Below are 26,924 nucleotides of genomic sequence, written 5' to 3'. Positions count from 1 at the left end.
GTTTCTCTTACCTTGGGTGTGGGGTATCTCCTCACCACAGCCCCGCCTGACCTCGAGGCCCTCCTGCACCCGTGCAGCCACCTCTCCTTGGATGTGCGTTTGCTCCTCCCAGCCACCGCCCCTGGCCTCAGGCATGGGGTAGCTTCTCTTGGCCGCCACCCCTAGGGCATGGGGTTCTCCCGTCTTCTGCCCTTGACCTCCGACGTGGGGTAGCTCTTCTCAGCCTCACTAAGTGCGCCCGTCGCAGCCGCCCGCTCTAAGCCTTAGGAGGTGAGATGGCCTTAGGAGGTGAGAATTGTGATAGCTGATTAGATCAAAAGGATAGAACTCTCATGAGTGGGATCAGTTGTTTTTTTTTTTATAAAAGAGACAGCAGAGAGTTCTCCTTTCTCTTTGGTCCTGAGAGGATATAGCAAGAAATGGCAGGCTCTGAACCAAGAAGAGGGACTTCACCAGACACTGAATCTTCCAATGCCTTGATCTTGGACCTCCTTGGATCCAGAACTTTGAGAAATAAACTTTGGTTTTTTATAAGGCCCTCAATCTGTACATTTTACTGTGTGTGTGTTTCTGTGTTAGTTCTCTGCCACCCTATGGGCTGGAACCCTCCAGGCTTTTTTATCCTGAATTCCCATGGAATTCTCCAGGCAAGAATACTGGAGTGGGTTGACATTCCTTTCTCCAGGGTATCTTCCCAACCCAGGGATCAAACCTGGGTGTCCTGCATTGTAGGCACTTTCACATCTGAGCCACCAGGGAAGCCCCAGATTTTATTGTAGCAGCCAAAATGGAATCATACAATGTCTTTTAATCTTTTCAATATTTCTCCCTTTAGAGTTGCCTTGCAAAAAAAAAAATCCCACATTTGTGGTAGCACAGGTCATTGTTCTGGGTTTTGAATTGTGACCACTTCTTATTCTGTGCAGTTTGACAAATTTCATAGTCTGGTACTTTCTTTTACTACTAAGGGGATCCTGCTATATAGGTTAAAATGATACTGTTTTTCCCTACTGCTGCTGTTGCTAAGTCACTTCAGTCGTGTCCTACTCTGTGCGACCCCATAGATGGCAGCCCACCAGGCTCCCCCGTCACCAGCATTCTCCAGGCAAGAACACTGGAGTGGGTTGCCATTTCCTTCTCCCATGCATGAAAGTGAAAAGTGAAAGTGAAGTCACTCAGTCGTGTCCGACCCTCAGTGACCCAATGGACTGCAGCCTATCAGGCTCCTCCATCATGGGATTTTCCAGGCAAGAGTACTGGAGTGGGGTTCCAATGCCGTCTCTGTTTTTTCCCTACTAAATGTTGGTAATTTGTCTAGGCTGTGTCTGACTCATCTGTGACCCCATGGACTCTAGACCAGCAGACTCCTCTGTCCATGGGATTTCCCAGGAAAGAATGCTGGAGTGGGTTGACAGTTTCTTCTCCAGTGTATCTTCCGGACCCAGGGATTGAAGCCAAGTCTCCTTTGCAGTAGGATTCTTTACCACTAAGCCACTAGGGAAGCCCTACTAAATATGTCTGTGTGTGTGTTTAAATAAATACATATTTATGTATTCTTTAGGCTTCCCTGATGGCTCAGACAGTAAAGAATCCTCCTGCAGTGAAAGAGGTTCAGGTTCAATCCCTAGGTTGGGAAGATACCTTGGAGAAGGAGCAACCTTTTCCAGTATTCTTGCCTGGAGAATTCCATGGACAGAGGAGCATGGTGGACTATAGTCCACGGGGTCGCAAAGAGTTGGACATGACTGAGTGACATTCTATGTTCTCTCTATTCTATTCTTCAGCTTTATGATTTCTGTTTAGGTAATATACATATCCATTCCATTAAAGTCAGTTTTCAGTGCTTTATTTTAATCTTTTTTAGAAAATATTTCAACTTGTCTTCATTTTCATTGACTCCCTGCTTTGGTGTCTGCACATTACACAAAACACCCGTCTGTCCTAATTTTCATGGTCTAGCCTTGTGCTGGAGAAATCACTAATAAGCCTGGCCGGTGTTGACTGCTCAACCTTTGTGTTAGTTCAGCCTTATCTCTTTGTTCTTAGTGGGCTTCCAGGTATTCCAAGTATGCTTCATCCCCTCAGTGGTCTAAAACAAGCAAGACCGAAGCCAAGTCCACATGCAGCCCCCAGATATGCTGTGTCCTGAGATGTATGGTGCACTTCCTTCCTCTCCAGGGAAAGCTGTAAGAGAGGGGTTTTCAGTACTTTGTTCTCTGTTGATCCAGTGAGGGGGAGCTACAGTGGCTTCCAGCACAATCCATCATCTTGGTTCTCTCTCATCCTTGATAGCTACAGAATTCTGTATCCTGGGTCCCCTATGCTTTCTGACACACAGGCTGTCTTGAAGCCAGTCTCCTGGACAGCCCAAAGAAAAGTTGGGGCTTTGGCCACACATTTCATACCTTTCCTTCCACAAGGAGAAGCTAGAACTGGGGAGTTGGTCCCAACCTGAAGGTTCTTTGGAAGAATAAGTATTATGGAAAGAGGATTTCCTGAATTTCCCTAACACTTTCTGTATAACTAATTTCACACATTACTAGGAGCTGGACCATTTTTGGTCTCTGGATTTCTTAAAGGAAATCTGTACCTGAAATATTTCTGAATCAGTGTATTCATGGGAGGTAGGTGGTTCTAGGGCTTCCTTTTAAGTCATCTTGCTGAATAGGAAACAGGAGTTTATTTTCAGCTTTTCCTTGGGAAATGTATAATCTCTATGAAAGTGAAAGTGGCTCAGTCGTGTCCAACTTTTGCAACCCCAGGGACTATGAAGTCCATGGAATTCTCCAGGTGAGAATACTGGAATGGGTAGCCATTCCCTTCTCCAGGGGATCTTCACAACCTAGGAATAGAACCCAGACCTCTTGTATTGCAGGCACATTCTTTACCAGCTAAGCCACCAGGGAAGCCCAAAATGTATTTTGGCTGCACCACGTGGCATGTGGGATCTTAGTTCATCGACCAGGGTTCGAACTCAATCCCCTGCATTGGAAGCTGAGTATTAACCACTGTACTGCCAGGGAAGACAACAATCCCTATAGTGAAGGGAAAACTTGAGTAAACTTTTGAATCCTGAAGGAATTAAAGACACAAAATGGTCATATTTGTAAATAAAATCCCCTCAGGTCCCTATTACATTTAGAATGTTTCCTTGGGGAAGTGTCTGAGCAAGCTTCTGCCCTGGGATAACTGAGTATATGACATCATTACACTCACATTAAATCTTCTGTGACTTACCAAGTGGCAAAGATGATAATTATAAAACTCAATTTGCTCAAAAATTATGAGCTGTAGTTCTGAAAAATTTATGGGGCATATCAGACATTAAGTGTAGGCTGCATCCTCTTAGAAACAAAGGAAATAAAGCCTCAGAGCCTGAAGTTGCTCTTCCAAGACATGGGGGTAAGAAATCAGATTAAGGAAATAGCAAGGTTGATGGCCTAAGAAAGGTGAGTATCTGAATCCACTGATATTAATGCCCTCCTTTTGTGATGGATGTTCAGGGAGCTAAGATAGATAACTTTTTTTTTTTTTTTTTTTTCATTTTTGTAGCCCTGGGATTCAGTGAAACTGGCAGAAGAATATGTTAAAGGAAGGGTGTCGGGAAAGTTTAAAGACATTATTTCGTTCAGAGAATGTGTTATCTCAATCAGTTCCATCAAAGGATATCTCACTCTTCTATATTTGTGTTTTTTATTTTGTGACATGGGCCAGTAACCTCATCCCTCCTAGATTCTGGTCCCTTAGTTTTGGTTTAGAAAATCTACTTGATTCTTACTCCACCAAGTCTAATCTGTGTTGGTCAGTACCAGGTTGATGGGGTTGCTGCCTCCAATTTTACTGTGAAGAAAAGGGTCATGTGAAAGAAGAATTGATGAAAGAGAGAAGGGTGACTATGTCCTGGTCCAAACTTCTCCACAATCCTGTGGTTTTTACAGCAGTCATGTTTGCATATGGAACCAAAGTGCTTCATGCTACAGGCTAAGTTCTGATAGTTTTTACTCATACAGCTTATAAAGACTAATGAAAGAATGCCCAAGTCACTCAGTTTCATGATAATGGTAAAATAGACTATGGTCCACATTGGTCAGGTCTCAGATCTTGCCAATGCATACAACATTCTTTGGAGAACAGATGTTGTGGGGAAGTTGAATTTTTCTCTGTAAAATTCTTTCTCTTCTGTCCACAGATTCTCTTAGAGAAGAATGGCTTCTGGAAATGGTTCATTTGTGACTGAATTCCTTCTGTTGGGATTAACAGACCGACCAGATCTCCAACTCCCCTTGTTCTTCCTGTTCCTAGTAATATATACAGTCACTGTGTTGGGAAACTTGGGCATGACAACTTTAATTGGGATGAATTCACATCTACACACCCCCATGTACTTTTTCCTCTTTAACTTATCCTTTATAGATTTCTGTTATTCTTCTGTGTTTACACCAAAAATGCTGGTTGCCTTTATATCAAAGAGTAATATTATTTCTTATGTGGGGTGCATGACCCAGCTTTACTTTTTGTGCTTTTTTGCTATTTCTGAAATCTATGTGCTGACATCAATGGCCTATGATCGCTATGTGGCCATCTGTAACCCACTTTTGTATAATGTTGTCATATCCCCTAAAGTGTGTTCCAGCCTTGTCCTTGGCTCTTACTTGATGGCATTTTCTGGTGCCATGGCTCACACTGGAAACATGTTGACACTGACTTTCTGTGATGCAAACATCATCAACCATTTTTTCTGTGACATGCTCCCTCTTCTCCAACTCTCATGCACAAGTACCCACGTCAATGAACTGGTAATTTTCATTGTGGTGGGCATCAATATCATTGTGCCCAGTCTCACCATCTTTGTCTCTTATGGTCTCATCTTTTCCAGCATCCTCCACATCAAAACAATGGAAGGAAGATCCAAAGCCCTTAGCACCTGCACTTCCCACATAATTGCTGTTTCCTTGTTCTTTGGGTCAGGTGCATTTGTGTATCTCAAACCATCTTCTGCTGGGTCCAAGGATGAGGGGAAAATTTCTTCTGTCTTTTATACTAATACCGTTCCCTTGCTGAACCCTTTAATTTATAGCTTGAGGAACAAAGATGTTAAGCTTGCTCTGAAAAAAACCCTGAATAAGAGATAATTTTGATCAAAAGTATCTGTCTGTGCAGTGGGTTATATGACAATGAGATTCTGTGCTTCAATTATATATTATTTGTTGCAGCTTTCTGATCCTATTTTTTCCTTAACCTGGTAAAGGAAATTTGAGTCTTTCGGTTCAGTTCAGTTCATTCTCTCAGTCGTATCTGATTCTTTGTGACCCCATGAATTGCAGCACGCCAGGCGTCCCTGTCCATCACCAACTCCCGGAGTTCACCCAAACCAACATCCATCAAGTCGGTGATGCCATCCAGCCGTCTCATCCTCTGTCGTCCCCTTTTCCTCCTGCTCTCAATCCCTCCCAGCATCAGAGTCTTTTCCAATGAGTCAACTCTTCGCATGAGGTGGCCAAAGTACTGGAGTTTCAGCTTTAGCATCATCCCTTCCAAAGAAATCCCAGGGCTGATTTCTTTCAGAATGAACTGATTGGATCTCCTTGCAGTCCAAGGGACTCTCAAGAGTCTTCTCCAACACCACACTTCAAAAGCATCAGTTCTTTGGCACTCAGCTTTCTTCAGAGTCCGACTCTCACATCCATACATGACCACAGGAAAAACCATAGCCTTGACTAGACGGACCTTTGCTGGCAAAGTAATATCTCTGCTTTTGAATATGCTATCTAGGTTGGTCATAACTTTCCTTCCAAGGAGTAAGCATCTTTTACTTTCATGGCTGCAGTCACCATCTGCAGTGATTTTGGAGCAAATAAATAAATAAATAAATAAGTCTGAGACTGTTTCCCCATCTATTTCCCATGAAGTGATGGGACCAGATCCATGATCTTTGTTTTCTGAATGTTGAGCTTTAAGCCAACTTTTTCACTATCCTCTTTCATTTTCATCAAGAGGCTTTTTAGTTCCTCTCCATTTTCTGCCATAAGTGTGGTGTCATCTGCATATCTGAGGTTATTGACATTTCTCCCGTCAATCTTGATTCCAGCTTGTGCTTCTCCAGTCCAGCATTTCTCATGATGTATTCTGCATATAAGTTAAATAAGCAGGGTGACAGTATACAGCCTTGACGTACTCCTTTTCCTATTTGGAACCAGTCTGTTGTTCCATGTCCAGTTCTAACTGTTGCTTCCTAACCTGCATATAGGTTTCTCAAGAGGCAGGTCCAGTGGTCTGGCATTCCCATCTCTTTCAGAATTTTCCAGTTTATTGTGATCCACACAGTCAAAGGCTTTGGCATAGTCAATAAAGCAGAAATAGATGTTTTTCTGGAACTCTCTTGCTTTTTCAATGATCCAGTGGGTGTTGGCAATTTTATCTCTGGTTCCCCTGCCTTTTCTAATACCAGCTTGAGCATCTGGAACTTCGCAGTTCACGTATTGCTGAAGCCTGGCTTGGAGAATTTTGAGCATTACTTTACTAGTATGAGTGCAATTGTACAGTAGTTTGAGCATTCTTTGGCATTGCCTTTCTTTGGGATTGGAATGAAAACTGACCTTTTCCAGTCCTATGGCCACTGCTGAGTTTTCCAAATTTGCTGGCATATTGAGTGCAGCACTTTCACAGCATCATCTTTTGGGATTTGAAATAGCTCAACTGGAATTCCATCACCTCTACTGGCTTTGTTCATAGTGCTGCTTCCTAAGGCCCACTTGACTTTGCATTTCAGGATGTCTTTCTCTAGGTTGGTGATCACATCAGAAGTGAAAAAAGCAAAAATTCCATTTCATGATAATGGTAACACAGTTCCATGAGATAGTAGGTAAGACAATTCTGTGAGTCCAGGTTGGGCTACTCTCAGATATTTCCAGCCCAAACACCACACTTGTGAGAGGAGATACTGTGTGAAAATTGAGTCATTGTTCTCTATGTAACCTTTTTCTTCTGTGCTCACAGATCACCTTAGAGAGGAATGGCTCCTAGAAATGGCTCTTTTGTGACCAAATTCATTCTGTTGGGATTAACAAACCAATCGGATCCCCAGCTCCCTCTATTCTTCCTGTTCCTAGGAATGTACATGGTCACTGTGCTGGGAAATTTGGGATTGATAATCCTAATTGTACTGAATTCACACCTACACACCCCCATGTACTTTTTCCTATTTAATTTGTCTTTCATAGACCTCTGTTATTCTTCTGTATTTATACCCAAAATGCTGATTAACATTTTTTTTTTAATCAAAGAAGAATATTATTTCTTATATGGGGTGCATGACACAGCTCTACTTCTTTGTTTTTTTGTCACCTCTGAGTGCTATGTGCTGACATCAATGGCCTATGACCGCTATGTGGCCATCTGTAAGTCACTTTTGCATAATGTTGTTATGTCCCCTAAAGTGTGTTCCAGCCTTATGCTTGGTTCCTACTTGATGGCATTTTCTGGTGCCATGGCTTACACTGGATGCATGCCGAGACTGACCTTCTATGATTGCAAACACCATCTACCATTATTTCTGTGACATCCTCTCTGCTCAGGATCTCCTGTACAAGTACCTATGTCAGTGAGCTGGAAGTGTTCATTATGGGAGGCATCAATATCATTGTGCCGAGTCTCACCATCTTTGTCTCTTATGGTCTCATCCTCACCAACATCTTCTACATTGGCTCCACAGAGGGCAGGTCCAAAGCCTTCAGCACCTGCAGTTCACACGTCTTTGCTGTTTCTCGCTTCTTTGGATCAGGGGTATTTATGTATCTCAAACCACCTTCTGCTGTGTCTGTGGATGAAGCGAAAATCTCTTCTGTCTTTTATACCAATATGATTCCCATGATGAACCCATTAATCGATAGCCTGAGGAACAAATATGTTAAAACTTACTCTGAGAAAAACCCTAAGTAGAAGACAGTTTTGATTAGAACTGTCTGTGTACATGAATTATAGGACAGTGAGATGTTGAGTGTTTAATTTTAGTGACAACCTTCTTGCCGTATTTTTTATTATCTTTTTATATCTAGTATCTTAGAGAAATTTGAGCCAGGACATGGAAGCAACCTAGATGTCCATCAGCATATCAATGGATAAGAAAGCTCTGGTACATATACACAATGGAGTATTACTCAGCCATTAAAAAAAATGCATTTGAATCAGTTCTAATGAGGTGGATGAAACTGGAGCTGATTATACAGAGTGAAGTAAGCCAGAAAGAAAAACACCAATACAGTATACTAACATATATATATGGAATTTAGAAAGATGGTAACGCTAACCCTGTATGTGAGACAGCAAAAGAGACACAGGTGTATAGAACAGTCTTTTGGACTCTGTGGGAGAGGGAGAGGGTGGGATGATTTGGGAGTATGGCATTGAAACATGTATAATATCATATATGAAACAAATCACCAATCCAGGTTAGATGCATGATACTGGATGTTTGGGGCTGGTGCACTGGGATGACCCAGAGGGATGGTACGCGGAGGGAGGAGGGAGGGGGGTTCAGGATGGGGAACATGTGTATACCTGTGGTGGGTTCATGTTGATGTATGGCAAAACCAATACAATACTGTAAAGTAATTAACCTCCAGTTAAAATAAATAAATTTATATTTAGAAAAAAAGAAATTTGAGTCGTGTTTGAATAATTTATTTCCATTTTTATATATTTCTCTCACTGTTTTCAAAATACATATCATCTCTTTTTCTTGAATAGTAATAATACTAAATAATGAATATATTATCTCTTTTCATTATCATTTTGAATTTATTTTTACACTGGGAAAAGATGAATATTCTCCAAATAAGGAATTGCATAACACTAGGTTGAAAACATATCACTAGGGTTGTTTTTATTTATCAACTTGCAATAAGAACGATAAATAAGATACTCTTTCTACTCTTATCTTCCATATTTCACATGGCAATAATATATCCTCTTTAAATACCTTCTTTAGATTGTTGATTCTAAGAGTCTCAAAGATATCCATTTCCCATCTCTAAACATTTAGTGTTAAGCTTCTTTTGGGAAAGAGTTTATTTTTCACCTTTGTAAGTCCAATTGACACATAGCCAATCATCAAAATTCATGTTTTGCATGGGTGAGAAAGTGAAGCCAAGACTGGATAATGATTTACTTAAAGTCACACAACTTTATTTATTTTTTTTAGGTAGGTTTTTTTTATTTTATTATTATTATATATATATTTTTTTACTTTGCAATATTGTATTGGTTTTGCCATACATCAACATGCATCCGCCACGGGTATAGAAAAAAAAATTGTAAACTAACTTGTTATCATTCTGACTTCAAGTGTATTATTCTTCAGTATACTCTACATATTCTTGATTATGTTATTCTATTTCAGTCAGCATGAAATATAAGAAAGCATTCCTGATTTAAAGTTGACTCTCCGCTGTCTCAGAATGACATATGAATCTTTCTCAAACTCGGTATTACTTTCTTTTCTTTTTAGCAAAACAGTTTGATTGTCTTTTGCTGTTGTTGTCAGAAAGCCTTTTAAGCCCATATATTATAGAGATGATTTGCTCAAAAAGGGAAATTACTATTTTTGCAAAATTAAAAACATGAATTTGGAATGCTTGCAAGTGTTTATACTTCAGAGAGCAGGACATGAGCAGTAAGGATGCTCAGAAGCATGTAATTATGTCAGGACTCAAGGAGGCATATGGTCAATAAATAAGATGTCCCAGTGTGGGATGTGGTCATGAGATTTAGAGACTCAGGCTTCTCTTGTGGCTGAGTTGGTAAAGAATCTGCCTGCAATGCAGGAGATCTGGGTTGATCCCTAGGTTGGGAAGATACCCTGGAGTAGGGAACCCACTCCACAGTTGTGGCCTGGAGAATTCCATGCATTGTATAGTCCCTGGGGTCACAAAGAATCAGACATGACTGAGTAACTTTCACTTTCACTCTGAAACTGTTTCCTGTTTTGCATATTTCACTATTCATAAATCTTTGATAAAACTATTTGCATAATGAGCACACTTGGTTAGTGTTTTGGAGAATGAAAGTGGAAAAGCTGTGATTTCATTTGGGGAAGTGAATAGAGAGAAGGCATCAGTTACAGGAGATAAATCGTGAGGAGTAATTGCATTAAGAAAGGAAGAAGTAATTTACCCAAAAAACTGTTGGATAATGAAAACCTTTACCTACAGACTCACTCCTTGTTCAAGAACCTAGATACTATTGAGATCATAGAATTTCTCTATATCAGATGAAAGCTTAAGTTATTTATGATTTAAAATGTTAAACCAACAGGACTAGATGACCTTTGAACAAGTAGGTTATTTCTGGTTTTGTTGGCTTCTGTGTGCTACATTCATGTGGAATTTTAGGTACAGAAACATCAAATTACAGCTGGGAGAATAATGACAATGTGGAAGAAATATTTGGAGAATAAAGCAAGTTACAACAAGAATGTTAGATTATTTTTTGAAAGCAAAGATGTGCTACTTTAAAAATCTTCAATATGCTGTTATCAGTGATGCTGTAATCATTTCCTAAGATATTGTTAATAATATTCATCACTTCTTTTAAGTAGAGGGGGAATCAAGCCAGAATATCTTAAATGCTCAGTTCAGTCACTCAGTAGTGTCTGACCCTTTGCAATCCCATGAGCTGCAGCACACCAAGCTTCCCTGCCCATCACCAACTCCGGGAGCTTGTTCCAAATCATGTGCATCTATTCGGTGATGCCATCCAACCTCACATCCTCTGTCGTCCCCTTCTGCTCCTGCCTTCAGTCTTTCCCAGCATCAGCGTCTTTTCTAATGATTAATTTCTTCTCATCAGGTGGCCAGTGTTGGCGCTTCAGCTTCAGCATCAGTCCTCCCAGTGAAAATTCAGGACTGAGTTCCTTTAGGATTGACCGGTTTGATATCCTTGTATTTCTTCCTTTCTTGAGTTATGTGATTGGCACCGACAGGTTTTGAGGAAAGTTACAGTTCTGCCGAAGGTGTTCAATCTTGGAGTCAAACTTGTAAGCCCTGGGTTTCTCCTATGCCCATCAACCAGGACAGAGCTCTTTCTAAATTAGTATGGAATTGGATTCTTTTCCAAAAGGTTGCATCATGAATATACATTTTCTTAAATAATTAGCTAGACTAGTGATTTTAAATATTATACAATATATTGGGAAGATTCTAAACAAGAGCTAGAGAGCTACGAAGATGTTTCAAAGAAGCCTACATTTTAAATTTCACATGGCATTATTTTAATTTTCATTCATCAGAAATTCAGTGTTTAGCAGTTTCTTCCATCTCCATTTTAAGTTTTACCCCACTATAAACAAACAAACAAATTATATAATTGTGGTAGCTGCACAAGTCATTATTTTGTTTGTGGATGACCTCTTTTTGGGGGGCATTTTGAAGGCATATTTTTGAGTATCTGATGCTTTTCTATCAATAAGAGAACACTCTATTATCATAGAATGATATTCTTCTCCCTCCTTCAACTCAATATAAGTAGTGTGTTTAAAGATAGACCCAAGTAGGTTTATTTTTCACACAAAAACACAAATATTTCTAAAATGGGTTGAATCTCCCAAGACAATTGAGTGGTCTTTGAAAAGTAAACATTCTCTTACTTTCTTTTATATGTTTTTGTGAAAGTTAAAGTTTTGTACGATATATGAAACGAGTCACCAGTCCAGGTTCGATGCATGGTACTGGATGCTTGGGGCTGGTGCACTGGGACGACCCAGAGGGATAGTACGGGGAGGGAGGTGGGAGGAGGGTTCAGGATGGGGAACACATGTATACCTGTGGCGGATTCAGGTTGATATATGACAAAACCAATACAATATTGTAAAGTTAAAAAATAAAATTAAAAAAAACAACAACAACAAAAAATAAAGTGTGCCAGATACTTCGATCAATCAGAATGGTACTTTCATGGCTTCTCATCAAAGTTAACTCTGACTCAATTTCTTCTTTAATTTTAACCAAGCCTTAATCATAGTTTTGAGAATTATGTTTTTGCTACACTGCTTCAATTTCCAAGTGGGTAATGGAGAAGCACTGAAAGTTCTTGAACTAGGGAGGGAGACAGCTGCGATTTCAGACTTTATTCTAGCAGCATTCATGACCAAATAAGAGTGAATATGTGGCAAAATGTGAACATAATCGTTAGGAGCCTCAATAGCTCAACATTACACTGGTTCAGTTTAATCATAAAGCCAGAAGTTGTGTGGTGGCTGGGGACAGGTGGGTGCAGGTCACTGTGGTTGTAGATGTTGTGGTTTAGCACAAGAGAAGTTTTGAATGTATTCTGAAAGCTCTTAGATAAAAATACGATGAGTTTCAGAAGTGTTCATTGAATTCTTTCTGTGTACTTGGTATTGTTTTTAGTTTCAGGATCCAAATAGTTAACAAGATAGAATAAATGTGTATCCTTATAGAATATACAGTTTATAGAAAAGCACAAAATAAAGAGGAAAAGTCTAATGAGTATTATGAAAGAGAATCTACTGAAATTTATGAGAACATTAGTAATAACAGCTGATGTTTATTGACTCTCATATGCCAATACTGGTCCAACCATTTTACTTAGTTTTTTTTTTTTTCTCATTTGATTAACACAACATCTTAATGAAAGAGAAGCTATTTTTACATTCCTTGTTTTACATAGGAGAACCAAGAGATTCAATAACTTGTCCAAAGTGTTATAGTGTGTAAAAGTGGAAGAAGGAAGGTAGGATTCACAGCACTCTAACTCTATAACCTATACACTTTTCTATGATGAGAAGAATTGAGAACTTCAGTTACTGAAATGTTACAGAAAATTAGGCAGCAGGAGAGTCTGGTAGAAATTTCAGGAATATGTTAAAAGTATAAACTATAGAAGGGATATACTATATTGCATATTATTTCACAGACATCTCAGAAAGGTAACAACTGTAATGAGTTGCTGCAACATTTGATGTATTCAGATAAAGAAATAAACCTGAAAGTAGGTCTTTTCTGGAAATATGTCCATTTACTAAATGTGAATAAAGATGGAATTTGACAATGTAGTAGCTTTCCCCTCAGAGGTGTAGATAATGAGGAGATGGGAATTCACTTTTATCGACCTGAGGGATGCACAGTCCCCAGAGTAAAGCAAAAATGACTAAGAATGAGTCCTTAAGGAGCTAAAGACAGATCAAGAACCAGGATCCATAATTTTCTTATTTCATATTGTACCTATAATCTACACCCTGGGGAGGAGACCAAGCACGCTTCTAACCTGTTTTTCACCAAGTGCATTACATCATTACACTCACATTTAATCTGTGTCTAAACAAGTAGCAGGGATGATAATAAAAGGGTTATCTTTCTTCTGTCACATGAGAACACTGAAAATATCAGAAATTATAGAAGCTCAGAATGCTTCCAGGGCATAGGTGAATTAATGTCTAGCTCCTCTTCCCTGAAATCAAATGGATCAAGCCTGGAGAATGTGAAATAACATTTTCAGAATCAACAAGGTAAAGACATAGGGTAAGGGAGACAGTCCTGCAGTTTTAAGATAAAGGTTGGGTGAGTTTCTGAATTTAATTTACAATACTTATTCCTTGTTTTGTGATCAAAGTCCAGGGACCTATATTATATGTCCATTCTTTCTCATTTTGTACAGCTGAGACTCAAGTAAAACTATTGGAAGCACCTATTGGAGAGGAATCAGAGAATATTAGAGGGGCTCAGAGACATATGAGTCAGGAAGTTTCCTCTCTAAATAGGTTGATCTCTCACTCTTCTTCCTTTTTGATTTTTACTTTGTGACAAGGTTGGTAACAATTCTCCTAGACTCGGGTCCCCTCATCTTGGTTTAGAAACAGTGCTCTTGGTTCCTGCCACATAAGGTCTATCTGGGTGAGAAGCCAGTGCTAGGTTGCTAGGGTCGCTGCCTCCAGTTGTACTGGTGAGAGAAGAGTTCACAGGAATGAGGGAATGTTGAGAAGAGAGTAGAAGAGTTGCATCCATGTCCATCCTTCTTTTCCCTGGGTTTTTCCAGAAGGTATATTTGCATATGGCAGCTCTTGCCTTCCCTCTCTAGTATGATTGGGATATCTTTTGCTATATTTAGCTTATAAAAACTCTAATTAGGAGTCCACATCACTCTATATCTTGATTATGGAAAAGGCAGATTGTATGGGACCAGGTCAGGATAGTGTCAGGTGTTCACAGTGTGTATTCTGTTTTGTAGAATGGGACACTGGATGAACTGAGTTGTTCTCTAATGGAACCCTTTCTTGTATCCACAGATTCCTTTAGAGAAGAATGGCTCCTGGAAATAAGTCTTTTGTGACTCAGTTCATTTTGATGGGATTAACAGACCAACCAGATCTCCAGCTCCCCTTGTTCTTCCTGTTCCTAGGAATGTATACAGTCACTGTGATGGGGAATTTGGGTTTGATAATCTTAATTTTGCTAAATTCACACCTACACACCCCCATGTACTTTTTCCTCTTTAACTTGTCCTTCATAGACCTCTGTTATTCTTCAGTGTTTACACCCAAAATGCTGATTAACTTCACATCAAAGAAGAATATTATTTCTTACATGGGGTGCATGGCTCAGCTCTACTTCTTCTGTTTTTTTGTCAATTCTGAATGCTATGTGCTGACATCAATGGCTTATGACCGCTATGTGGCCATCTGTAACCCACTCTTGTATAATATTGTTATGTCCCCTAAAGTGTGTTCCAGCCTTATGCTTGGTTCCTATTTGATGGCATTTTCTGGTGCCATGGCTCACACTGGATGCATGCTGAGACTGACCTTCTGTGATGCAAACACCATCAACCATTATTTCTGTGACATCCTCCCTCTGCTCCAGCTCTCCTGCACAAGTAGCTTCATCAATCAGCTTGTAGTTTTCTTCGTGGCAGGCATCAATATAATTGTGCCCAGTATTGCCATCTTTGTCTCTTATGGTCTCATTTTCTCCAACATCTTTCATATCAGCTCCATGGAAGGCAGGTCCAAAGCCCTAAGCACCTGCAGTTCTCACATAATTGCTGTTTCTCTGTTCTTTGGGTCAATGTCATTTATGTGTCTCAAACCATCTTCTGCTGGGTCTATGGATGAGAGAAGAATCTCTTCTGTCTTTTACACCAATGTGGTTGCTATGATGAACCCCTTAATCTACAGCTTTAGAAATAAAGATGTGAAAACAGCTCTGAGAAAAACTGTAAGTGGAATTCAGATTAGAAACAGTGTCTTTTTGTGCAGATATTCAAAGTATAGGAAGATTCTCTTTTCAATTATAATAATTTTATTAGTATCTTCTTATGTTATTTCATTTTTATCATATTCCAGAAATTTGAGACTTAACTTATTTATACTTATCATACAGGAGCACTTCTCTCCTTATTCATCATTTGCATAATTTCCTTTTCTCACACATTCCAATTCATTAGTACTATTAAAAAGAAATTTACTATCTTATTTGCTATTTATAACTGTGGTGTTAGAGAAGACTCTTGAGAGTCCCTTGGACTGCAAGGAGATCCAACCAGTCCATCCTAAAGGAGATCAGTCCTGAGTTTTCATTGGAAGGACTGATGTTGAAGCTGAAATTCCAATACTTTGGCCACCTGATGCAAAGAGCTGACTCATTCAAAAAGACTCTGATGTTGGGAAAGATGGAAAGCGGGAGAAGAAGGGGACGATAGAGGATGAGGTGGTTGGCTGGCATCACAGACTTAATGGACATGAGTTTGAGTAAACTCCGGGACTTGGTGATGGACAAGGAAGCCTGGCATGCTGCAGTCCCTGGAGTCGCAAAGAGTCGGACATGACTGAGTGACTAAACTGAACTGAACTTACTATTTATGGGCTTCCCAGTTGGCTCATTGGTAAAGAATACACCTGAGATTGCAGGAGATGCATTTTCATTTTTTTTTATTTTTTTATTTTTTTATTTTTTTAAATTTTATTTTATTTTTAAACTTTACATAACTGTATTAGATTTGCCAAATATCAAAATGAATCCGCCACAGGTATACATGTGTTCCCCATCCTGAGCCCTCCTCCCTCCTCCCTCCCCATTCCATCCCTCTGGGTCGTCCCAGTGCACCAGCCCCAAGCATCCAGTATCGTGCATCGAACCTGGACTGGCAACTCATTTCATACATGATATTTTACATGTTTCAATGCCGTTCTCCCAAATCTTACCACCCTCTCCCTCTCCCACAGAGTCCATAAGACTGTTCTATACATCAGTGTCTCTTTTGCTGTCTTGTACACAGGGTTATTGTTACCATCTTTCTAAATTCCATATATATGCGTTAGTATACTGTATTGGTGTTTTTCTTTCTGGCTTACTTCACTCTGTATAATAGGCTCCAGTTTCATCCACCTCATTAGAACTGATTCAAATGTATTCTTTTTAATGGCTGAATAATACTCCATTGTGTATATGTACCACAGCTTTCTTATCCATTCATCTGCTGATGGACATCTAGGTTGCTTCCATGTCCTGGCTATTATAAACAGTGCTGCGATGAACACTGGGGACAGCTGATCTTTCAATAGAAACTCTTCAAGCCAGGAGGGAATGGCAAGACATACTTAAAATGATGAAAGAAAATAACCTACAGCCCAGATTATTGTACCCAGCAAGGATCTCATTCAAGTATGAAGGAGAAATCAAAAGCTTTTCAGACAAGCAAAAGCTGAGAGAATTCTGCACCACCAAACCAGCTCTCCAACAAATACTAAAGGATATTCTCTAGACAGGAAACACAAAAACGGTGTATAAAATCAAACCCAAAACAATAAAGTAAATGGCAACGGAGTCATACTTATCAGTAATTACCTTAAACGTAAATGGGTTGAATGCCCCAACCAAAAGACAAAGACTGGCTGAATGGATACAAAAACAAGACCCCTGCATATGTTGTCTACAAGAGACCCACCTCAAAACAGGGGACACATACAGACTGAAAGTGAAGGGCTGGAAAAAGATTTTCCATGCAAATAGGGACCAAAAGAAAGCAGGAGTAGCAATACTCATATCAGATAAAATAGACTTTAAAACAAAGACTGTGAAAAGAGACAAAGATGGTCACTACATAATGATCAAAGGATCAATCCAAGAAGAAGATATAACAATTATAAATATATATGCACCCAACACGGGAGCACCGCAGTATGTAAGACAAATGCTAACAAGTATGAAAGAAGAAATTAACAATAACACAATAATAGTGGGAGACTTTAATACCCCACTCACACCTATGGATAGATCAACTAAACAGAAAATTAACAAGGAAACACAAACTTTAAACGATACAATAGACCAGTTAGACCTAATTGATATCTATAGGACATTTCATCCCAAAACAATGAATTTCACCTTCTTCTCAAGCGCACATGGAACCTTCTCCAGGATAGATCACATCCTGGGCCATAAAGCTAGCCTTGGTAAATTCAAAAAAATAGAAATCATTCCAAGCATCTTTTCTGACCACAATGCAGTAAGATTAGATCTCAACTACAGGAGAAAAACTATTAAAAAATCCAACATATGGAGGCTGAACAACATGCTGCTGAATAACCAACAAATCACAGAAGAAATCAAAAAAGAAATCAAAATTTGCATAGAAACGAATGAAAATGAAAACACAACAACCCAAAACCTGTGGGACACGGTAAAAGCAGTCCTAAGGGGAAAGTTCATAGCAATACAGGCACACCTCAAGAAACAAGAAAAAAGTCAAATAAATAACCTAACTCTACACCTAAAGCAACTAGAAAAGGAAGAAATGAAGAACCCCAGGGTTAGTAGAAGGAAAGAAATCTTAAAAATTAGAGCAGAAATAAATGCAAAAGAAACAAAAGAGACCATAGCAAAAATCAACAAAACCAAAAGCTGGTTCTTTGAAAGGATAAATAAAATTGACAAACCATTAGCCAGACTCATCAAGAAACAAAGGGAGAAAAATCAAATCAATAAAATTAGAAATGAAAATGGAGAGATCACAACAGACAACACAGAAATACAAAGGATCATAAGAGACTACTATCAACAATTATATGCCAATAAAATGGACAACGAGGAAGAAATGGACAAATTCTTAGAAAAGTACAACTTTCCAAAACTCGACCAGGAAGAAATAGAAAATCTTAACAGACCCATCACAAGCATGGAAATTGAAACTGTAATCAAAAATCTTCCAGCAAACAAAAGCCCAGGTCCAGACGGCTTCACAGCTGAATTCTACCAAAAATTTAGAGAAGAGCTAACACCTATCCTGCTCAAACTCTTCCAGAAAATTGCAGAGGATGGTAAACTTCCAAACTCATTCTATGAGGCCACCATCACCCTCATACCAAAACCTGACAAAGATCCCACAAAAAAAGAAAACTACAGGCCAATATCACTGATGAACATAGATGCAAAAATCCTTAACAAAATTCTAGCAATCAGAATCCAACAACACATTAAAAAGATCATACACCATGACCAAGTGGGCTTTATCCCAGGGATGCAAGGATTCTTCAATATCCGCAAATCAATCAATGTAATACACCACATTAACAAATTGAAAAATAAAAACCATATGATTATCTCAATAGATGCAGAGAAAGCCTTTGACAAAATTCAACATCCATTTATGATAAAAACTCTCCAGAAAGCAGGAATAGAAGGAACATACCTCAACATAATCAAAGCTATATATGACAAACCCACAGCAAACATTATCCTCAATGGTGAAAAATTGAAAGCATTTCCTCTAAAGTCAGGAACAAGACAAGGGTGCCCACTTTCACCATTACTATTCAACATAGTTTTGGAAGTTTTGGCCACAGCAATCAGAACAGAAAAAGAAATAAAAGGAATCCAAATTGGAAAAGAAGAAGTAAAGCTCTCACTGTTTGCAGATGACATGATCCTCTACATAGAAAACCCTAAAGACTCCACCAGAAAATTACTAGAACTAATCAATGACTATAGGAGATGCATTTTCAATCCCTGGGTCAGGAAGATCCTCTGGAGGAGGAAACAGCAACCCACTCCTACATTCTTGCTTTGGACATCCCATGGACAAAGGACCCTGGAGGGCTACTGTCTGTGAGGTCACAAACACATATGACGTAGTGAATGAGCTTGCACACGTTACTATTTATTATAATACATTTTATTTGTTTATTATATTGTTTTCTAGAAAACATTTTTCTCCATAAGTTTGAACTTCCGTTTCCCTCTGAAAGTATAAGATTGGCCATTAAGTGGTCAAATCAGGGAACATTAATGTGACGTAATGTCACTGGGGATGTCTTATCTGCCAATTGCCATTGGAAGCATGAATCTCAGAATTTTTCTTCTTTCTATCTTTCCAGGCTTCATTTAGCAAGACTCAGTTCAGTTCAGGTCAGTCACTCAGTCTTGTCTGATGCTTTGGGACCCCAGACTATAACACCTTTAATTCCTAAAGTGGAAGATCTCAGGAGACTGTTAAGTATAACACACTTTGCATCTTTAAACATTGCATTATACTTCCTTTGACAAAGTTTTTTTTTTTTTTTTTACCTGCACACAACGGTTTGTCAAAATTGATTTATTATACGGACAGTGCGATAAAGCTCAGAGTAGTCAATGATTTATTTACATTCATATATGTTTTTAATGAAAAAGTCTAGAATAAATTTAGGTTTCTGATTTCAAGTTTCTAATCTCCTTAGTATCATTTGCTTCTATTTTATTTCATTAATTTTGTTTAAGTAAACATGGCACAGAAAAAACGATCTAGCTTGTAAGCTGACTGTGCTTTGTTTCACGGTGGTACATGAATTTCTCTCAGGGTGAGTATTGCTCTTTTATTTTATTGTTTTTTTTTAAGAAGAGTTTGTCAGGGCATTTTTTGTTGTAGTTACTTATTGGAAAGATAATACCTTTTGGGCCAGTATACTGGGGAGATGATTGGTCAAGTAAGAACATTCCTTCTTTTACAAAATTTAAAAAAACAAAATAGATTTGGAATGCTTGCAAGTGTTTGCAATGCAGAGAACAGGGCATGGGAGAGAAAGGAGCCCAGAAACCTCTCCTGAGTCTGGACATCAACAAACACAATAAATAAGACGTCCCCTGTGGAGCGTGGTTGTGGGGCTTGGGTCCTGCATTTTAATTTGGAGGTTTATTCTGTTCCATTTGGTGAAATAAATATATCCAGTCCATAAGGTTTTTTCTAAACTTATAGTGCACCTTGGCCATACAGTAGTAGAATTAGGTGAACAAAGGTGAATAAGCTATGATCAGAACTGGGGAAAAACAGGTAGAAATAAGACAATTTTTCATGACATAAAATGGTGAGTAGTAATTAAAGCTCAAATTAGAAGGAATCTAGAAAATATGATAGAAAACTAAACCTATACTTATGAGTCTCCTCCTTTTTCTGGACAGCCCTAGAAATATTATAGAGATCATGGGATTTATCTGGATAGGATAAAAAAAGAAACTTTTTATATTAAAAAAAAGCTAAACTCACAAATCTCCTTTCCTTTGGTGTAAAGTTGGCACAATAAAATCACTCCTGCTTTTGTTGGCTTCTATATGCTATTTCCTTATGAATTTTAAGGTATAAAACCATAAATCAATTGGCAGTTAGAACTATAATAATTTGAAAGAAATATTTGGTGGATAACTCAAGTTGTAATAATGTGTTTTATGGAATAGGTTATTGTATTTTTTTTGAGAAAATATGGAAAATGGTTAGTCTAAAATTCATTAACCTTAATTGTGATAATTTCAACACTTTTAAAGGTAATTTTAATAATACTTTTGATTTTACATGTTTTCTAATCTTCTTTCAAGAGTTAGATATTGTGAATTTAGCAACACTGGTATGTTTGCTTGTTTGCATTTTTAGATGTTCAGCATTGACTTACTTTTTTCTTTTTCTCCTTGCTATATTCTTGACTTATGGTTTTAAATGACCACTCATACCACAGCCCCTGATCTCAATACAAACATATATAATTTTCACATGCCAAGGTCTATAGGTATACAAAATAGTTGATCTAGTTAGATATTTTTTCTTATTTACATATTATCCCTTTTATAAACTTGTCTTCCTTATTGATAAAGAAGTGTATCTAAAGAAGTAAATAATAATTACACTATTTGGGAACTGTTACACGCACTGCAGAAGTGCATCAAATCTGTTCTGAATTTTACCATTATTTGAGGTGCCATAAATGTGTTACAGCTGCCCACAAGTCTTCCATTTGAGAAACCTCAAAATAGAAGTTAAATTTGTTTCATTTTTAGAAAAAGTAAATGCTCTTTCATATTAGATGTCATTCTGTCAGAATATAGCAGAAAAAATGACTGAGCAACTAAAGAACACAAGTGTTATAGTTTGTGATGGTGGAATAAGGAAAGCAAGATTCACAACAGTCTAGCTCAATAGCTCCTACTATTTTCTATGATAAGAAACTGATAACTTCAGTTACTGAAATTTTACAGAAATTGACCCAACAGGAGAGACAGGTAGAAATTTCAGGTGTTTATTAAAGATATAAAACATAGAAGGGACATCTGTGCTGTATGCTTAGTTGTGTCCAACTCTTGCAACCTTATAGACTGTAGCCCACCAGGCTCCTCTGCCCATGGCATTCTCCAGGCAAGAATACTGAAGTGAGTTGCCATTCCCTTCTCCAGTGTCTTCTGCATTGCAGGCAGACTCTTTACCGACTGAGCTATAAGGGAAGTCCCCATAGAAGGGACATGGAGTATTGGCAATTATTTCAGAGATATCCTACAGAGAGAACTGAAATGAGTTATTTCAACATTTGAAAAAAATTAGATAAAGAAATAAGGAAACTTGAAAGTAGGACCCTTGGAGAAAACACATTCACTTAAGAAATGGACAAAACAGGGAATGAAGCAATGGAGTAGCTTTCCCTTCGGATGTGAAGATAATGAGGGAGACGGGATTTTACTTTGATCCACCTGAGGGATGTTCAGTCCATAGAGTAAAGTGAAAATGGTTAAAAGAGTGAGTCCCTAAGGAACTAAAGACAGTTAATGAACCATGTATATACATTCCTTCTTTTTTTTTTTTTTAATATACGATCTGCTCCCTGGGGAATTGTTGGACCAAACCTCTAGTCTATTTTTAACCATATGCATTACATCATTACACTCATATTAAATCTTCTGTGTTTAATCAAGTTGTGAGTGTGATAACAAAATGCTTTATTTTCCTCTACCTCTTAAGGGGACTGAAAATAACCAGAAATTATGGTAGTTCATAAAGTTTTTGAGGGTATACGTCAACACTGTCTCATTTTAGAGTCAAAGGAATCAAGCCTCAAGAACCTGACATTACATTTCCAGTACCAACAAGGTGAGGACTAATGATAAGGGAGCCAGCCCCAAGGTTTTCTGCCCTAAGCAGGGTGGGTTTCTGAATTCATCTTACATGCCAAATTCCATTTACAATACTTATTCCTTGTTCTGAGATGAAAATCCAGGGTCCATTGTTTCTCCTTCTGTGTAGTTCTGGGAGTCAAGTGAAACTAGTGAATGAATCTATTGGAGAGGGGTCAGAGAATGTTCAGAGACACTAAGGGGGCTCAAAGGACATATCAGTCAGGAAGTTTCTTTTAAATAGGTGCAACTCTCACTCTTCTACCTTTATGGCTTTTTACTCTGTGACAAGTGGAGTAACTTAACTCATAGATTCTGGCCCCTTCATTTTGGATTAGAAAGCATGTTTTTGATTTTGATCATGTCATAGCTAATCTGTGTTAGAAGCCAGTGCCAGGTTGCTAGGATCACTGCCTCCAGTTATAGTGGTGAGGGAAGAGTTCAAATGAGGAAATGTAGAGATGACAATAGGACAGTTGTATCCTAATCCATCTCTCTTCCCCTTGGATTTTCCAGCAGGAATGCTTGCATATGACAGGACTGGCTTTCCCTCTGTAGACTGTTTGTGATGTACTTTTCTATATTTAGCTTATAACAGCTCTAAGAAAGGGCACGTTCACATCACTCTGTATCGTGATAATGGTAAAGTTAGATTCTATGTGACAAGGCTGGTATAGTCTCAGACATTCCCAGTGGGTATAGTCTTGTGCTGGGCTTCCCTGGGGCTCAGTGGTAAAGAACACTCCTGCTAATGCAGGAGATGTGGTTCTATCCCTGGGTTGGGAAGAACCTCTGGTAAATGAAATGGCAATCCACTCCAGTATTCTTGCCTGGGAAATTCCATGGACAGAGGAACCTTGTGGGCTACAGTCCATGGGGTCCTAAAAGAGTTGGACACAACTTAGTGACTAAACAAGAAAAACAACTGAGCTCTTTTATAGATGAGACACTGTGGAAGAGCTGGGTTGTTCTGTAATGGAACCCTTTTCTTTTCTATCCATAGATTCCCTTAGAGAAGAATGACTCCTGGAAATAACTCTTTCGTGACTGAATTCATTCTGTTGGGATTAACAGACCAACCTGATCTTCAACTCCCTCTGTTCTTCCTGTTTCTAGGAATATATATGGTCACTGTGCTAGGAAATTTGGGATTGATAATCCTAATTGCACTGAATTCACATCTGCATACTCCCATGTACTTTTCCTCTTTAATTTGTCCTTCATAGATCTCTGTTATTCTTCTGTGTTTACACCCAAAATGCTGATTAACTTCACATCAAAGAAGAATATTATTTCTTACATGGGGTGCATGGCTCACCTCTACTTCTTCTGTTTTTTTGTCATTTCTGAAATCTATGTGCTGACATCAATGGCCTATGACCGCCATGTGGCCATCTGTAACCCACTTTTGTATAATGTTGCCATGTCCCCTAAAGTGTGTTCCAGCCTTGTACTTGCTTCCTACTTGATGGCATTTTCTGGTGCCATGGCTCACACTGGATGCATGCTAAGACTGACCTTCTGTGATGCAAACTCCATCAACCATTATTTCTGTGACATCCTCCCTCTGCTCGAGCTCTCCTGCACAAGTACCTATGTCAATGAGCTTGTAGTTTTCATTGTGGTGGGCATCAACATCATTGTGCCCAGTTTCACAATCTTTGTCTCTTATGGTCTCATCCTCACCAACATCCTCCATATCAAGTCCACAGAGGGCAGGTCCAAAGCCCTCAGCACCTGCAGTTCCCACATCATTGCTATTTCTCTGTTCTTTGGATCAAGTGTATTTATGTATCTCAAACCATCTGCTGCTGGGTCTATGGATGAGGAAAAAATCTCTTCTGTCTTTTACACCAATGTGGTTTCTGTGATGAACCCTTTAATCTATAGTTTGAGAAACAAAGATGTGAAAACTGCTCTTAGAAAAACCCTGAGTAGGAAATAATTTTGAATACATAGAGTATCTGTCTGTGCAGTTGGGCACAGGAAAGTTCCTGTGTTTAATCATAGTAACTTTATTGGCAATCTTCTTATTTCTTTTTCACCATGTGGAAGGGTATCTGAATAATCTCACAATTTATTTCCACTTTTTTAGAATCGGTCTCTCTTTTCTTACCACTAACACAATTTCCTTTCTTCACTTTCTCCCATTTATTAATACTCCTCAGAAAATTTTATTAAATATGTTTCTTTTTTAATCAGCTTGAACTTTTTTTCCTTGTTGAAATAGAAGACTGGTCTACTGATGATCAAATTGGGGAACAATAGGTTGACGTGGTGTTTTTATGGTTGTCTTATCTGACATCTGCCATTGGAAGCATGAATCAGACAATGTTTTCTCTTCTCTTCCTTCCAGTCTTCCTTGAGCAAGAATATATTTCATTTAATTCTTGAGAATATAAGGTTACATAATGATTGTTCACTATAAATAATTGTGCTTTTGTTAATAATGCACATTTTGCTTTCTTGACAAAGATTTTTCTTACTTTTCACAGCTAGTCCTGCACATAATAGATTATAAACATATACTGCCTGGATGGGAAAGTATAGCTCAGAGTAGATATTGCTTTATTTACAGTTGCATATCTTTTAATGTGGTGTTGAAGAAGACTCTCGAGAGTCCCTTGGACTGCAAGGAGATCCAACCAGTCCATTCTGAAGGAGATCAGCCCTGGGATTTCTTTGGAAGGAATGATGCTAAAGCTGAAACTCCAGTACTTTGGCCACCTCATGCGAAGAGTTGACTCATTGGAAAAGACTCTGATGCTGGGAGGGATTGGGGGCAGGAGGAGAAGGGGACGGCAGAGGATGAGATGGCTGGATGGCATCACTGACTCGATGGACGTGAGTCTGGGTGAACTCCGGGAGTTGGTGATGGACAGGGAGGCCTGGAGTGCTGAGATTCATGGGGTCGCAAAGTGTCAGACACAACTGAGCGACTGATCTGATCTGATCTTTTAATGAAAACTTCTAGACTAAATTCAGTATTATGATTTAAAGTCTGCTATTCTCAGTATACTTGCTTCTACTTTATCTCATTATTTTTGTTTCAATAAATATGGAAAAGAAGAACATATTCTAATTTAAAATTTGACTGTGCTTTGTGCCTGGGTGGTACATGAATTTTCTCAGAATGGGTATTTATTTTTAGTTTTATTTTTAGTTTATGAAAATAAGTATTTTGTTTTTGTTGTTGTTGGGAAATCGGAGGCCCTATGGACCTGAACACTAGGGAGATGACTGGCTTAAGTAAGGATATTATTTCTTCCAAAAAATTAAAGGGGAAAAAAAAAAAAAAAAGGAACGTTTGCAGGTATTTGCACTTCAAGGGAAAGGGCTTGGGAGATTAAAGAATCCAGAATCCTGGCATGAGGCCAAGGTTCAACAAGCCACATCGTCAATAAATAGGAGGTTTTTGTGGTGATTTCTCATGAGGCTTAGGAACTGCCTTTAAATATATTTTATTTTAACCTATTCTATCTAGAACATTAAATATTTAGTCCATAAAGGTTTCATAAACTTATGATACAGAGTGACTATACGATAGTAGTGTTGTTTGAAATGAAGGTAGAAGAGTGGTTACACGTGAGGAGAAAATTAGAGAACATTTTTTTTTCTGAAGATAAAATAACTGTTAGTGATTAAAACAAATTAGGGATAAGGAATCTAGGAAATACATTTTTGAAAATAAAAGCCTATTTTTTATGATTCTCCTCTTTTTTTCTGGAAGACCTAGAACTATGAAGATCACAGGATTTCTATGGGTAGGATGAAAACTTATTTGATAATTAAATGAACCAACCTCCAACACTGTGTTTAACCTGGGCAAGACTAAATCACTTCTCCTTTTGTTGGCTACTTCCTTTTGGATTTTAAGGTATAAAATCTTCAAATTGCTGTTAGAGAATAATAGTTTGAAAAATACATTTGGTGACTAACTCAAGTTATGACTTTTCTCAAACAGGACATTGGATTACTTTCCTTTTGAGAAAATATGGAGAAACAGATACTCTAAAATGCTTAAATGACTCTTATGCAGAGTCACTCAGTTGTGTCCTACTCTTTGTGACCCCATGGACTGTAGCCCACTAGACTCCTTTGCCCATGGAATTTTCCAGGCAAGGCTACTGGAGTGGGTTGCCATAGGTTTGCTGTACATAGCCTTTATTATATTGAGATACACCCTCTAGGCCTTGTTTCTGTAGTGTGGTAGTTATCACTTTCGCCTCACATGCCAAAGGTCCCTGGTTCAAAACGAGGCATAAACAGACTTTCAGAAGCCTAAGGGTCTCTGTTAGTCACTGATTACTATGGGCTTCCCTGGTGGCACAGTGGTAAGGAATCTGTCTGCAATGCAGAAGACCTAATTCTGACCCTTGGGTTGGAAAGATCCCCTGAAGAAGGAAATGGCAGCCCACTCCAGTATTCTTGCCAGGAGAATCCCATGGACCAAGAAGCCTGGCGGGCTATGGTTCATATAGTGTCACAAAGAGTTGGACATGCCTGAAG

At 38.6% G+C, this 26,924-nt stretch overlaps 2 protein-coding genes and 2 pseudogenes across 2 annotated transcripts; all 4 read left to right on the top strand.

The window, feature by feature from the left end:
* The first annotated feature begins 4,047 nt into the window (after positions 1-4,047).
* On the top strand, positions 4,048-5,132 carry LOC123465765 (olfactory receptor 8B3-like). Its single transcript, XM_045165627.1, has one exon. It carries the CDS (start codon positions 4,206-4,208, stop codon positions 5,130-5,132), a length of 927 nt encoding a protein of 308 aa, XP_045021562.1. The 5' UTR covers positions 4,048-4,205.
* A 1,880-nt stretch (positions 5,133-7,012) lies between these two features.
* Positions 7,013-7,951, top strand: LOC102404289 (annotated as a pseudogene).
* A 6,355-nt stretch (positions 7,952-14,306) lies between these two features.
* LOC123465764 (olfactory receptor 8B3-like) lies at positions 14,307-15,445 on the top strand. Its single transcript, XM_045165626.1, has one exon. The coding sequence runs from the start codon at positions 14,316-14,318 to the stop codon at positions 15,423-15,425; it is 1,110 nt and encodes a 369-aa protein (XP_045021561.1). The 5' UTR covers positions 14,307-14,315; the 3' UTR covers positions 15,426-15,445.
* A 7,989-nt stretch (positions 15,446-23,434) lies between these two features.
* On the top strand, positions 23,435-24,360 carry LOC123465763 (annotated as a pseudogene).
* Positions 24,361-26,924: the final 2,564 nt, after the last annotated feature.

The sequence above is a fragment of the Bubalus bubalis genome, chromosome 5, assembly GCF_019923935.1.
Source record: "Bubalus bubalis isolate 160015118507 breed Murrah chromosome 5, NDDB_SH_1, whole genome shotgun sequence".
In the NCBI taxonomy this organism is placed as follows: Eukaryota; Metazoa; Chordata; class Mammalia; order Artiodactyla; family Bovidae; genus Bubalus; species Bubalus bubalis.
Note: the sequence above shows the minus strand (reverse complement) of the source record. Positions and strands in the feature narration are given on the sequence as shown.

Coding starts and splice junctions, on each gene's coding strand:
- LOC123465764 (XM_045165626.1), top strand. CDS start 14,316: ATGGCTCCTGGAAATAAGTCTTTTGTGACTCAGTTCATTTTGATGGGA.
- LOC123465765 (XM_045165627.1), top strand. CDS start 4,206: ATGGCTTCTGGAAATGGTTCATTTGTGACTGAATTCCTTCTGTTGGGA.